The sequence below is a fragment of the Dipodomys ordii genome, unplaced genomic scaffold (assembly GCF_000151885.1).
Source record: "Dipodomys ordii isolate 6190 unplaced genomic scaffold, Dord_2.0 Scaffold2, whole genome shotgun sequence".
Classification (NCBI taxonomy): domain Eukaryota; kingdom Metazoa; phylum Chordata; class Mammalia; order Rodentia; family Heteromyidae; genus Dipodomys; species Dipodomys ordii.
In genome coordinates this window covers 30,873,593-30,888,870 of record NW_012267218.1, presented here as the reverse complement: position 1 = coordinate 30,888,870, position 15,278 = coordinate 30,873,593, and the positions used below count along the sequence as shown (strand labels likewise).

General features: G+C 51.3%; 1 protein-coding gene across 1 annotated transcript in view; it reads right to left on the bottom strand.

Annotated features, from left to right (window-relative positions):
- Positions 1-705: 705 nt before the first annotated feature.
- The window catches only part of Sptb (spectrin, beta, erythrocytic), a 70,059-nt gene continuing 55,486 nt past the window's right edge, over positions 706-15,278 (bottom strand). Inside the window, exons 32-35 of the mRNA XM_013016708.1 lie at positions 4,320-4,582; positions 1,775-1,948; positions 1,038-1,080; positions 706-873 (exon numbers count right to left, since the gene is read on the bottom strand). Of these exons, the coding sequence (XP_012872162.1) occupies positions 706-873; positions 1,038-1,080; positions 1,775-1,948; positions 4,320-4,582 (648 nt within the window). The remainder of the gene's footprint in view (positions 874-1,037; positions 1,081-1,774; positions 1,949-4,319; positions 4,583-15,278) is intronic.

The following is a 15,278-nucleotide window of genomic DNA, read 5'->3' as shown; positions in this document are numbered from 1 at the left end:
TGGGAGACAAAGGTGCTGAGGAGAGCAGAAGGCTCATTAATCAAACTGGGGGGGTGGCGGGGGCGGGGGCTCTTTTGGGGGCATGCTGGCCCTGAGGAGAGTCCTGGTTCTGAGTGAGCCCAGTGGGGAGCAGGCTGGTGGTACTCAAGGCCTCCCGTCTCTTCTTGTCCCCTCACCCTCCCAGTGGCCCCTGGCTGTGGTGCTGGGGCTCTGTCGCCCTCCTCAAGTCCCCTTCGGGTCAGGACAGACATTGCCAGTGTCTCTCTTCCCTTTCCTTTTCCATGGATGGTGATTCCCAAACAGCTGTGGGTGAGGGCAGCACTTAGGGACCCCCATCAACACTTTCTGGCTTTTATGGGAGTGGCAGGGGGGACGGACAGGGAGAGGAGGGCGTGCACCTGGGTGAACCGTTTCCAGCTCTGGAGGAGCTGGGAGTCCCCGGAGCCGAGCCGGCTGCACAGAGGGCAGGCAGAGGGTGTGTTGGCAGGCAGTGGGCAGCCAGGCTGGGCAAAGGCAGCTATTGCAGCACAGCATGGGGCCCCAGGGCTGGCCTGTGACATGAGCAGGCAGGCTACGGACAGCAGGTGGCAGGCGGGAGGAGGACTGGCCGCTGCAGAGGTCAAGGCCATGGCCTCCTGGTCCTTGAGCATCCTGATGCACCGCTGCACCTGCCTGGCCAGCCCCACCTAAAGTGGCCACCAGCTGCTACTTCTTTTTAGGGAAGAAGCTGAATCTCTTCTCCTTGTCCTTCTTGCCGAGGCTGGCATCTGGGCCAGCAAGGGAGGGCAGGGGCAGGCTCTGTGCCTTGACACGGATGCTCTGGGACTCGTTGATGGCCGTGCTCATCCCCTGCAGCCAGGACAGCATCTCCTCCTGGGGGGCAGGAGCATCAGGGAAGATTCCAGGAGCACACAGCATTCCCAGGGCAGCACCAGGAGTGAGGCTGCCCGTTCTGAGGCAGCCCTCACGGCCTATGTCGTGGGCACCCTGCCCCATCCCCTTCGTAAGCCAGCTAGAACCAGGCTGCCCACACTTACCTCATCTTTGCCATGGAAGAGCCACTCACTGCCATTACTCAGCCTAGGAGGACAAAGGGATCCTGTGACGGGGCCACCTCTGGAGCCCTTGCCCAGGACGGGGAGCAGACCCTTGAGTCTAATATCCAGAACTCTTGAAGGCAGCATGGCACCTTCTAAGAGCTAAAAGTCTACAGCATAAGCCTCTTGAAAAATCAAATGACAGGCTCATGCCTGTGATCCTAGCTATGCTAGGAGCCTGAGATCTGAAGATCTCAGATCTCAGGATCTCGGCCCAGGCAGGAAAGTCTATAAGATTCCAATAAACTATCCAAAAGCCAAAAGTGGAGCTCAAGTGGCAGAGTGCTAGCCTTGGACAAAAAATGCTCAGAGACAATGCCCAGGCCCTGAAATCAAGCTCCAAAACCAACACACATACCCCACACACAACGGGAACTAGAGCTGTGACTCAAGTAGTAGAGCACCAGCTATGAGGAAAAAAAAGCTTAGGGGGAGCGTGGGAGCGTGGGACAGTGCTCAGGCCCTGAGTTCCAGCCCAGGCGCACGCACATGCGTACGCGTGCGCGCGCGCACACACACACACACACACACACACAGCAGGGATAGAGGGGACTCCTGAGGAGCAGAGTGGGTTTGGAGCTATTTCCTTTATAGTGGACACCAAATCAAACCCTAAGGGGAGTGGGATACATATTCAAAGCGTTCAAGGCCCAGGCAGGGGACAGTGGAAGGCTCACCTGAGCTTAAAGACGTGCTTCTTCTTCTTGTAATTGGCAGCAATCTCACAGATGGCATGTCTCAGGGCCAGGGGCTCCTCCCCATGGTAGGGCACCCCCAGGGCCAGGTTCTTGGCGTCCTTGTAGAAGGTCAGCTCACTATTTCTGAGCACGCAGTACAGGTTATTCCAGGACCTGAAAATAGGTGGCCCTGCAGGTCAGATCACTCATGGCTCTGACTCAGCATCTCTATGGTAAATTCCTACAGCTGTACCGGGACTCTTTATTGCTTTATGCTTTCCCAAAAAGGAGGAGGGATAGGGCTGGGAATGTGGCTTAGTGGTAGAGTGCTTGCCGAGCATGCATGAAGCCCTGGGTTCAATTCCACAGTACCACATACACAGAAAAAGCCGAAAGTGGCACTGTGGCTCAAGTGGTAGAGTGCTAGCCTTGAGCAAAAGAAGCTCAGTGACAGTGCCTAGGCCCTGAGTTCAAGCCCAGGACCAGCAGAAAAAAAAGCAGGGGGCAGCTGAGAATGTGACTTAGTGGTAGAATGCTTTAAGCCCTGGGTTCTAGTCTTCAGTACCACATACACAGAAAAAACCAGAAGTGGTGTTGTGGCTCAAGTGCACTAACCTTAAGCAAAAGAAGCTTAGGGACAGTCCTTAGGCCCAGAGTTCAAGCCCCAGGAATGGAAAAAAAAAAAAAAAGGAGGGATTAAAAATCATCTGCACATAATTTTACCACTAAAAGTTAACTACTGCTTACTTTGTGTCTTTTTAGTCTTTTCCCCCCCATTCACAAATTTACTTTATTTCCTATTCATATAGATAACTGAAATTGGATGGATTGCATATTCAACATTTATTTATTTATTTATTTTGAGAAAGCTCTTGTTAAATAGCTTAAATTGATCTCAAATCTCGTTTCTCCTGACTCAGGCTCCTACCTGTTAGGAATTGGCCATAATGTGTTCTGTCCTAGCACTTGGTTTTTTTTCTAGTGCTAGTCCTGGAACTTGAACTTAGGACCTACACATTGTCCTTGAGCTTTTTAGCTCAAGGCTAGCACTCTACCACTTGAACCGGTGTTCTGCTTCTGGCTTTTTGATGGATAATTAGAGAGAAGAGTCTCACAGACTTCCTTGCCTGAGCTGGCTTTGAATTGCAATTCTTAGATCTCAGCCTCCTATGTCCTAACACTTTTAGCTCAGAGAGAACCCAGGCCCTGAGTTGAAGCCCTATAACCGACAGAAAGAAAGAAACAAAGAAGAAATTAAAAAATGGAAAAGAAGGAAGGCAGGAAGGAAAGCAAGTGAACAAGTTTCAGCATCACAGGGTGGTTATGAAGACCTCCCCAGTCCTCACAGAACGGCTGGCATATGTAGTTTACTCAGTAAATGATCCTTTCCATTTTTCCTGGTGGACTCTCCATTAAGCAATAATTGACTCTTTGGTCAATTGGGTTTCCAGATTGTTCATTTTTAAAGTTCAAAATAGCTTTATTGAGTCCCTCAGGACAGCATGCTTCCAGATGCCTCTGGGAATACAGTTGTTTTCAATCTCTTGGTACCACCCTTTTTCCTTGGCACCCTGGACTTATGTTAGAAAGAAAAGCCGTCCAGGGGCTCCAGGCAGAGGCAGCCTTGGATAGACTGAACCCAAGGATGTGACTGATGATGGTCCATTTTAGGGTCATGAGGTCACTGAATAATACTACAGGAGGCATGTAAGCCAAGCCGTCATGTCATCTTCTGTTTTAGTTTATTGGTTTTGTTGAGACAAAACCCAGGCCCAGGCTGGCCTGGAACTTGTAAAGCTGCTTTATTTAGCCTTCTGGGAGTTGGGATTATAGGAATGACCTGTCACACCCAGCCTGTTTTGTTTTGTTTTGTTTTTTTGCCGTGGGGCTCTTGAACTCTGGGCCTTGAGCTCTTCAGCTCAAGGCTAGTGCTCTACCATTTGAGCCATAGCACCACTTCTCAGGAGATAAGAGTCTCACGGACTTTTCTGCCCAGGCTGGCTTTGAACCACGATCCTTAGATCTCAGCCTCCTGAGTAGCTAAGATTACAGGCGTGAGCCACTGGTGCCTGGCTACACCCAGCTTTTATCTACCATTTTAAAGCTGAGGAAACAGAAGCCCAGATGGTTGAAAATGGGACTCAGTGAACCTGTTATTAGCACCACAGCTACCTGCTCCCCAGCCCTGGGATAACCACATCAAAGGCCTGCTCTGTGCCTGCCATGGTCCTCATCCCTGTTTTACTCATCCCTGTTTTATTCACTTAGGATTGTTGAGTAACTTGTACGAAGCTGTAGGATTTGAACTCAGGGCCAGAATTTAGATAGGCTTTTTTTTTTACCCCCTCAGAGAGGAGGCAGTACTGAGGATTGAATCAGGTGTTCATATTTGCTAGGTGGGTGCTCTACCACACTTCCAGTGATACAGACTTGTTCTGTCATGCCAAGTGGCCCAACTCATACCCAGGTCACCAGCGTTCTGATGATCCAGTGGGCCCAGGCCCTGCCAGGGCTCCTCGTCTCCCATATCCCTTCTTCCATGTACCTGTTGGATGCCTTTTTGTTGGGGCCTTCTAGGTCATGCTTCCGGCCCAGGTAGCCCTCCATCTGCACGCTGTGCCCAAGGTCCCGCTGGGCGGGGAGCGTTGTGGGCTCGTCGCCCTCACTCAGAGGTGTGTCCAGGACCTTAAAGATGGGCTCCGTGGCAGGCCTCTCGTCCTCACCAGATTTCTCCTCTGGTCCATTCTCCTGCTGGCCCAGCAAGGGTGGCGGCTGCCGGTCTCGAACCCATGGTCCTTCTTCTTCCCTCTGCTCAGGGGCACAGAGGAAGAGCATACCTTCCTGGGGATTCAGGCCTAGGGACAACTTTTCTTGGCAAAACCCCACCTGAGCCTTCTTCTCTTCTGCTGTGCCTACCAGACCCACCCTGGCCCTCCCACTGCCCTGGCCTCTGCTCCTGCCTCTGTCTCGCCCGAGTTCCTGATTCCCCCTCGCAGAGGGTGACCCCTTTCTCCAACCCAACTTCTTTAGGGCTCCTGAGGGATCACCGCATCCAGGACAGGTGCTGAGGCTGCTGGCAAAAGCTCAGGCTCAGTGCCAGGCTCTAGGCCTCACTCCAGAATCTTCTACTGCGTGACACACAGTGCTCTGAAAACTGTCCACTTGAATAAAAGGTCTGCTGCTCGGACAAGGTACAAATGCCTGGCTGAGAACGCTGAGCACAGACTCTTCTGATATCTTTGAACTGTGGCAAAAACCCAAAGTCTCCAAGTCTAGAAGGCTCAGCCCCTTCTAGACATTGGTTAGGGAACACAGGCCCCGCCCATCAGGTGCTGAGAATTTGCTGGATAGGGCAGTGGTTCCTGACCCTTAATGCCTTTGACAATCACCTCAGGAGCTTTCCAGAAACATTCTCAGGTCTTCTCCATCAAGATGCTAGCGGTTAACTGGCGCTGTGTGTGTGTGTGTGCGTGTGTGTGTGTGTGTGTGTGTGTTAAGCATATCATGTTGCTAAGGGGCCAGTAAGGGTAGAGAATTGCCCACATGGGTTTTACTTCCCTGTGGAGTCCTCTGCCCTACACTAAGTGAGGAAAGCACCCCTTTTTGTGGATGCCTTCCCTCATTCTGGCTGAATATCTTTTCTTTTTCTAAGTATAATTTTATTGCTGTTATTATTAACACGTACAGAGTGCCTCCCACTTCTTAAGTCAGGTAATGTGTACATTTCTCTTTTGGACAATGTCACCCCTTCCTTCCCTTTCCCCGAGTTTTCCCCTCCCATCCCGGCCCACAAGTGATGTAGGTGATTTTCTGCAGTGTCTACCGAATAACAGGATTGCATTTGCACCTTCTCATCAGGTCTCTCCGACCTGCCCTTGGTCTGCTCCATAGAAAGAAAGAGAATGCAAGGCAGTTGGGGGCGGGGGTGGGGGAGGGGGTGCAGGCAGCCCACATCCCTCCCACTGCTGGCGGAGGCAGGAATGGCTGGGGTCTCCTAGGAGTCAAATGAGTACCCAGGAAAGCAGAGTGGGTCTCGTGGCTAGCACACTGTTCCTGTTAGCCTGGCTGCTGCTTAAGACTTTAGAGCATGAGCCAGGATGGAGTCCCTCAAATGTCTGGACACCTGAAGGGCGAAGTCAGAGCCCCTTCCTCCTCTCACACCCAGCGGTGGGCACAGAGGCTCAGAAGAAGGCTGGGAGGTGCAGGGCGGAGCCAGGAAAGAGCTTCCAAGTTCTCTGCTTCTCTGGGGCGGGGGGGGGGGGGGGAGGTCCTTTGATTCAGGGGCTGAGTGGGAAGCAGAGGGCGGAGGCTGGGAGGATGTGAGTCTCTCGCCGGACATCAGACTGACTAAAGCTTGAAGCCGAAACAAACTGGGGACGTGTAGCAGTGGAAGTGGCCAGGCTCTGGCTGAAGTGGCAATAAGGAATCCAAGGGGAGGCTCCTTAGGGAAGTTTGAAGACAATGGTTGGAAGAAAGAAGCTGGCTGTAGCTGTATCCCATCATACTAGGACTGCCCAGGAAATGGGTAGTAAGTAGGGGTTCTGGTAAGATTTCAATTTCACTTTAAAAAAAAAAAAGGTATCTTTACCGGAAGGAAGTGTTTGGAAACCCCTAGCCTAACCTAAGGGTTTCTGTGTATAATGAGGAAAAACAATGAATGCTCAGGGAGGTTAAGAGACTTGCCCGAAGCTACACAGCTAATAGGTATAGGAGGCAGTTAGAAGCATCAACTCCAGAAAAGGACAGGCCTGCATTTTGACTGTATCTTTAGGGAACTCAAATAGTCCTTTGGTAAGAGTCCTTTGAAGGTTGTGGCCATGCCACAGAATTTGTATCTTGGAGTGTCTTCAGTGAGCCAGCACTGCCCCCATGGTGCTGACCAGAAGCCCTGATCAGGAGATCTTCTGGTCCCCAGTCTGGTCAGCCCTCTGCCTATGTAGAAAGCTCGGGAGGCAGAGCATTAGTGCAGAAGGGAAAACTAAGGTCTTAGATCCCAGCCTCAAACCCAGCCGGGACTGCGCATCTGTCAAGGGGTGGGTGGGCTCTGTCTGTGGGACAGGGAGAGTGCTCACTGCTCCTAAGCATGGGCCAGGACACTCTAACCTCTAGCAGATGCACAGAAGGAAGCCTACCAGCCCTTCTCACGGCCTCATTTCCCCTGCTCTCACCCAGCCTCTACCATCCTAGGCCTGGCTTTGGAGACCTTTGTTCCAAGTTTCCTTCCTCTACTGTTATGTTCATTCCTTTCCCTTCCTTTAGGGAACTGGCCTTTGGGAATCAAGGTGGACCAGCAGGACTGACTCCTGTGGTCCTTGCTTCCTTCAGCCTCATCCTCACAGGTGCCTGGCCCAGTTCCCCAGCAGGAACATGCAGTGGCAGTAGGTATGACAGTTATATGGCTAGGTTCTGAGTGGCTTTGGAAATTGAGGGTTTTCAGTCTAGGCAAGTTGTGTGTATTCTGCTCTCCCACCCCACCCAAAGGCCAAGGTCTGAGGAGGAGGAGCCAAGAATGAGGGCGATGGAGGTGTTTGGCTTTAGCAGGGCTTCCCTTCCTCCCTGGGCTGGGGGAGATGGGGTGGATAAAGATGGATGCAGTAGAGGGGGAAAGGGCTTTGGGACCAAGCCTTTCTTCCCTTCCTCAGCAAACAAGGGAAGTTTGATAGAAGAGGAAAAAAAGGAGAAGAATTGAGAAGAGAAAAAGGAGGAGGAGGATTGGAAAGAGCAGCAGGGGGAGGAAGAGGAAGAGAGGAGAGAGGGAGAGAAAGAGAAAGATGAGAAGGAGCAAGAGAAACAGGAGGAAGAGGAAGAAGGGGAGGAGGAGAAAAAGAAAGAGAGGCAGCACATTAGAGACTTTCAAAGTGACCCAGTGGCTGCAAAAGTTGCCTTGATAATGTTTTATTCCTCTTGCCCAGCCACCTTCCTCCTTGGAATTTTGCTGATTTTCATGGCCAATGTTCTCCTGTGTGTGTGTGTGTGTGTGTGTGTGTGTGTGTGCGCGCGCACACACACACACACGCGCACCAGAACAGGGCTTGAACTCAGGGCTAGGTACTGTCTTTAACTTTTTCAATCAAGTCTAGCACTCTACCACTTGAGCCACAGCTCCAGTTTTTTGGTGGTTAATTGGTGGTAAGAGTCTCATAGATACTTTTCTGCTCAGTCTGGCTTTGAACTTCAATCCTCAGATCTCAGCCTCCTGAGTAGAGGATTATAGCTTTGGTCAGTGTGACCCTTTGCCTATAGAATATGAGGTGCACAGGACTGAGCAATGGGGAATCTTAGCCACCAACAAGTGAGACCTTCCTAGCTCCTTCCTCTGCTATTTTTGACTGGAACATTCCAAGGCTCCCGACAGAAGCAGGGTGACTGTCAGGAGTAGAAAAACCCACCATAGCAGCACAGAAACATCCTGTGGCTCCAGAAAGCTTGAGGTGGCAGGGGTGGGATGGGGTAGGGGGGGGGGGGGGAGGGAACCTTAGGAGAAAATCACTCAGAAGGCAAAGGCAGAAATGACCAGCTAAGGCTGAGGGCCACAGGCTGCTACTTAGTGGAAGGTAATGATAATTCAGAAGTGGACTTTCACAAACAGCCCACAACTTTGAAAAGAATGCAAAGAAGATTATACCTAGACACATAGACACCTAGATGGTTAAATCCTTTCTGAAGCAAAACCACCTCTTAGAAAATCTTCTCTGCAGAGGAAGTTTGCCAGACAGCGAGGAGCCAGTCAGAGGATGCTGCCACCTTGTTCTGGTGGGGGAAATTTTGCCCTTGGCCTTCTGTGTTAGAAACCTCTGTGTGTGTGTGTGTGTGTGTGTGTGTGTGTGTGTGTGTAGATCCTTATTTTGTAATTCATAAGAGAGAAGGAATTTCCTTGGGGACTTTTTTTTGTAGCCACACCTCTGAGAAGATGAAAATAGCCAGGAGGTAGTTATAAGGGAAGCCAGTCCCCCGGGAGAAGGCAGGGGATGGGGGAGGGAAAGAAGGCGGTGAAGCCTGATGTTGGGGCAAGAGGAGATTCTCAGCATTCTAGAGCTGGAAAAGGACTTGGCGTTCTTGACTCAGACTGACCTATGACTGGGTTCTAGAAAAGCCCAAGGACTGGCTAGGATCACAGAGACATCTCAGGTGGCCCAATGAAGCACAATGCCTGGCCCCGCTCCCCACCAACTGCTGATGAGGGGGAGGCCTGGGACACTGATAATTCATTCCTGCCATTGACAACTTCCCAATTGAGCATCAGGGTGGTAGACCCCATTCCCAAAGGGAGACCTGGGGTAAGGCTGGTGGATGGTTCAAGCAGAAGGGCCAAGATTGCTCAGGACACAGTTATAAATAAGCTGGGACGAGAAGGGAGTCTCCTGCTGTGTCTCCAGAAAGCATGCCACGGACTGCATGGAGAGTTGTTTTGCCTGTCAGGAGGAGGAGTCTATGAAGAGAAAGCACCAAGAATGGGGACCCTGGCCATGCCCAGAGCTGGCTGCGCAGTCAGCCCAGGTGTTGGCAGGGTCTGACCATGGGCACTGGGTAGGGGGATGATCGAGGATGCCTGCTGTCCTCATACTCTAAGGCGACTGCCATATTGAGTCATTAAGATGCAGGTTCCATCTGTACCCATGAGGAGTGCTCACACAGGAAGTCACCCAGGGCAGCTGGCAACACCCAGAAGGAGGACAGTCCAACTGCTTCAAGGAAATCCTGGGATGGGCGGGGGTGGCACAGGAGTCTGGTGGCATGGAAGTCTGGACTAACAGCATGAGGGCAAGTGATGGGAGCTGGGGCCGGAATAGGGGAGACAGAGCAAAGAGAGATGTCTGAGGAGAGGGCATGCCTGCCAGATTCTGAGACATTGTCTAGAAGAAGACAGGGGACAGGTGGCACTGGCCGCTGGCTGATGGACATTGGGGGGAGGAAGGACATAGACAGGAAGTCTGTATGGATTGCCTTGTAGTACCTCATAGGCCTGTGGTCAAAAGACCCTAGGCTCCGGACGAGAGGGGCATGACCGCCTCAGGGAGAGAGAAAGAGGGGGGGAGAGAGAGAGAGAGAGAGAGAGAGAAGAGAGAATCATTGCAGAGAAAGAGAATCATTGCAGAGAGAAAGAATCATTGCAGAGAGAGAGAGAGAATCATTGCAGAGAGAGAGAATCATTGCAGCAGAGAGAGAGAGAGAGAATCATTGCAGAGAAAGAGAATCATTGCAGAGAGAAAGAATCATTGCAGAGAGAGAGAGAATCATTGCAGAGAGAGAGAGAATCATTGCAGAGAGAGAGAATCATTGCAGAGAGAGAGAGAATCATTGCAGAGAGAATCATTGCAGAGAGAGAGAGAATCATTGCAGAGAGAGAGAATCATTGCAGAGAGAGAGAGAATCATTGCAGAGAGAGAGAGAATCATTGCAGAGAGAGAGAATCATTGCAGAGAGAGAGAGAGAATCATTGCAGAGAGAGAGAGAATCATTGCAGAGAGAGAGAATCATTGCAGAGAGAGAGAATCATTGCAGAGAGAGAGAGAATCATTGCAGAGAGAGAGAGAGAGAATCATTGCAGAGAGAGAGAGAATCATTGCAAAGTCAAGGCTAGGGGGTGGGGGAGAAGCAGACAGAAATCTTGGAATCTGCCCCACAGAAGATGTTCAAAACCCAGAGAAGAAGGTGGGTAGTAGAATGGGTACTTTTCTGGTTTTGTTTTTCCTCTTTTTCAATTGAGTTGAAGGTAGTACCAGAACCAGCCAGCAGGTGGTGTACAGAAAATTGCACACAGACAACTCCAGAAGCCCAAATAACCTAGGCACAGGACCATAGATGGGTTTGTAGGCTCTGAAGATGCTCAGTGAACCAAGATATACTGACAAGCAAAGAAACGGTCACAGGGTCTTCCCTCTGGAGGTGATTCTGATAAGGGAGAACTAGAAACAGACTGTTTCACCTTAACTGGGAGACAAGAGTCCAGAGCATGTGTAGAGACGGATGTCAAGAAGATGGTGGGGAGGGGTGGGGGGGAGGTGGTCATGGTGGACTCAGGCAAGTTAGCTTGAGAGGGACTTGGTAATGTTAGAATTTGTATGAAGGACTTTTTTTTTGCCGGTCTTCAGGCTTGAACGCAGGGCCTAGGCACTGCCCCTCAGCTTCTTTTGCTCAAGGCTAGTGTTCTACCACTTGAGCCACAGCACCACTTCCAGCTTTTTCTGTGTATGTGGCACTGAGGAATTGAACCCAGGGCTTCATGCATGTGAGGCAAGCACTCTACCACTGAGCCACATTCCCAGTCCGGACTTTTTTTTTTTTAAGAGATGAATAGTTGAGGTGTGGATGAGGATCACTTAAGTCATCACCTGCTAAGTACCAGATGCTCCAACTACATGCTCTCTCCTAAGCCTTCCAAGTAAGGCAGATGCTGTTATAGTCCTTTTTCATAAATGAGAGACCTTGGGGGGGAGGTCATGGGAATGAGTAACTTGCCCAAGCCACTCATGGAACAGGTCTGCCTGGACTTAGATCTGTGGTGAGAGGCGCAGTGCCATTACTCCATCTGATGAGATCCATTCGCTAAATAAGATCTGTAAGTCCCAATGAGATCTGTGGTCCATCTGTGAGGCAGCATGAGCCCTTGGGGCTGCACTGGCAAGGGCTAGAGGAGGGGCTTGGGCAGATTCACTGTGAGATATCCCATGTACCAGATGATGGCAGAGTGGGCAGAGCTGGCCACTCTGGTAGCCCTTGTATGTGATGTCTTGCTTTCTGTGCTCTAGGTAAGAATGGCTATCTATGGCGTTGGAAGGTTGTCCAAGGACCGTTGTGTGTAAGAGAAGAAAAAGTTTGCTGAGTTGCAAAGTGCTGAGAGATAAAGAGATGGCAACTTGGAGGGAGCAGAGATAGATGTCTCATTCAAGAAAGTAAAGGCTGGGCCGAGCAAGGGGAAGTAGCCTGGGAGGGGCTGAGGTTAGGGCAGGTGATGAGTGGCTCTCCAAAAGGCAGGCCTTGAGCTGGAGAGATGCTCTCATGAGCAGTGAGTGGGGTGGGTCCCGCAGAGCAGCCAATGCCACCTCCCATCTGTGCGTCCACGATGCTACCCAGGAGCTTTGGCAAGGTGACAGGGGGATGTGGAACAGAAGGCACTGGATGAAGTGGATGGCACCACTGCCACCATTGGAGAAGAGGAGAATGAAGGTCCTGTTGAGAGCTGTTTTTACCACGCCCATCACCTTTGTGGGTTCTTGGGCTTCTGTCCTGAAGAAGCAAGCAGCTGCTTAAGTTGCTCTGATCCACAGTGGCTGCATTCAAGCATTCAAAAGAAGAGAGTTAGAAGGCACCAAGTTCTCAGGTCTAAATCTACCACCCCATGAATGTTCAGGTGGCCAGCTTCAAGTCCATTTCTGAGGTGCCTCCAATATTAACTGAGTCTCATCCTGAGTCTATTTGTATCTGGGATACTCCAAAACACAGCTTGAAAGAAAGAACTTAGAAAAAAAAATTGTAGCAGAGGGTTAGAGGAAGATCTGCTCCATAGCAAAGAGAGCTGGACATAGCCAGCTGTGGGCAGATGTCCAGAAAGAGAGAAAGCAGGTTTCTCCAGGGACTGGGCACACTGCCAGCCTGCAGGTAGACACACCCCTGCCATGCTGACTCAGACATCCCGGGGAGACAGGCACACACCCAGGTTTGTGGGGGATTGGGGTGGGGGAAAGCTGATGTTGCTCCAGCCTGAGTTTGCCCATTACCAACAAACATAGGATTTGCATTCGCTGCAAAATGTCTGAAAAAGCCGCTTGTGCGGGGGAAGGGAAAGAACTGGAAAGCTTGTTCAGACAAGAAGAGACACAGCTGCTGTTCCACACCCACATCGCTTCCATCCAAGGACGTCAGAGTCTGGCCACTGGCTGCTGATTAAAGCTCTGGGCCGCTGGGGAATCTGCTGCTGGGGGGAGGAGCTGCCCAGGGAGTTTGGGGCGGGTAGCATCTGGGGCCAGCCAAGCTCTGGCAGAAAGGTGGTCTTGGTTGCAAACCCAGTGTCTGTCTACACAGATGCCAGGACATGACGACTCACATTTACAAGTAAGTCCTGGCTATTTTCCCAAAGCCACATAAACATCTGAGACTATGGCAAAGAAGACCCAGGAACCCCAACTTCCTGCATTCTGCCTGAATGAGATGCTTCCGCCACTTCCCTCCTAGCGGAAGCTGGCTGCACAGATGCCTCAGAAAGAGCCTATGTAAAAGGTGTAACTCTGAACTTTTGGATAAGAGTTTATACTGATCAAGAATGGCTCCCAGGCTACCGCTTTCCAGAGTGGCCTTTCAACCCAGGGCTGGCCCTGTTTTGGAGACTGGAATCTAGTTTAGGAGTTTGGAGGCAGATGGGGCATGTTTGTCCCCAGCAGGGAAGGAGACTCTTGCTGTCACAGTTTAGAAATACCAATCCCTTTGGGGGAAGTCTGTCCTGTCATCACAGAGGCTCTTAGGGTGAGTGACTAAAGCAGACCCAGCTTCCCACCCCAGAGCCTAGAAACAGGCACAGTGTATAGATGTCCAGGGGGCCCTTTAGCATCCTCCTCCACCAGGAAACCCATTTCTGTCCCATCTGGAGAAAACCTAGCTACAACTGCTATCCTGGGAGTCTGAGGCAGCCAGAACACAGAAGATGAAGGACATTCACGAGGGCTCCTTCCCGGGTAAAGGGGAGGTGCACAAGGCGGAGGGCGTTGGGTGAGGATACAGCAGCTGCCTGCCCACTGCTACCGCTTCCTAAGGAGAAAACCATCAGATCGCCTTAGGGCTGCAGAAGTCCACCCTGGCTCTTTGTCCAAACAGGGGACAAATGAATATGCCTGTTGTTCCCTTTTCTTCCCCATCCCAGCCTCAGACCACCTGACACACTCAGGTAGCTCAGAAGGAAGAACAGATCAGAGGAATGCAGGAAAAACCTCCCCCCAAAGTCTCCTTTGGCCCGCTGACACTCAGGAGTGTCCAGCCGCTGGTGGCTCATGCCTGTAATCCTACCTACTCAAGAGGCTGAGATCTGAAGATCTTGGTTCAAAACCAGCCCAGGTAGGGAAGTTTGCGAGACTATTTGCAATTAACCACCAGAAAACCAGAAGTGGCACTGTGGCTGGAAGTGGAAGAGCACTAGCCTTGAGTGAACAAGCTCAGGGACAGCGCCCAGGCCCTGAGTTCAAGCCCCATGACTGACAAAAAAAAAAAAAACAAAAAACCCCACCAGACATTCTTCCTTCCTCTCCAACAGTTCTATCTTTCCTGAGTGATATCTTGTCTTCTGCTTGGCCACACATACACACATACTTACCTGTGGGAAGGAATGGTTTTTACCAGAACATGTTCTAACTTGGAAAGGTCAGAGGTGAGGGATGGCAGGGGCATTTCACAGGGATGAGAGACAACAGTTCAGTCACTGTGTGTATACACAGGAAGGAAGGACGGGGTGGGGCCTGCCAGCCGGCCTCCCTGTGTTATGCAACCATCCAGACAGAGCAAGGGTCCATTCCCATCATCCTCCAGCAGGAAGCTACATGCACTAGTAGGTAGGGTTTATATGAAGCGACATGGCAATGGATCTATTCTACAGGAGCCAACACCAGACGGCACAGACAGGACAGCCGGGGAACCATTGCACACCAGGCCCATCCCAGAGAAGGCATAGCAGACAGCCATGTCTTCCTGGGACAGGTCAGGGGCTCTGGAAAGGAGTGCTAATGGGGCAGGGTGGACAGGTCAGCAGTGGCTTTGGTGGAACCTTCAAGCTGCATGAGCTCCATCTTCCTCTTGGCTATCAAGGATTGAGTGTTCGGTGTTTCATGGACCCTCATGCAAACGTAGAGGCTCTGACAGGAGAAGCAGCAGGAAATCTGTTTCCAGAAAGCTTTGGGCCTGGTGTTCATTTACTTTGCCATCAGGTTTCTGTCTGGTCCACGTATGGGCTGGTTTCCCATCTGGCAGAGTGGCTGGCACTCTGGGCGAGGTCTCAGGTACGTGTTCACTCCTCCTCCCCCAGAGAGACACTCAGATTCAAGCAGGTTTTATTCCCCGCCAACCCAATGACATTGAGGTACTGGATGGAGTCGGCTCTGCTGCACACATAATTACACTTGCACAAATGTACATAACACAGACAGTGGTGGAGTGGCTCAGGTGGTCACGCAGACTGCTGCACACCGGGGACACCGAGGCATGCAAACACAGAGGGATGCAGGGAGAAGCACAGGCCAGGCTAGGAGGCAGGCATAGCCCCAGCCCTTGTCCACAGTCGGCATCAGCCCCCAGAGTTTTCTTTCTCCAATGGGCTGGTGCAAGGGAAAGGGGTCTGGAACACAGGTCATCACAGACAAGGATGATGGGCATTTCAGAGGGAACCCCTGGGATAGGCTCTCCAGAAAGCTCGACAGTGCCCTCTGCTGTTCATGATGGACTGATACATTTTGAGAAGGGGTGGCAGAAAAGGAGCTAAGTGAGGTGTGTGTGTGTGTGTGTGTGTGTGTGTGTGTGTGTGTGT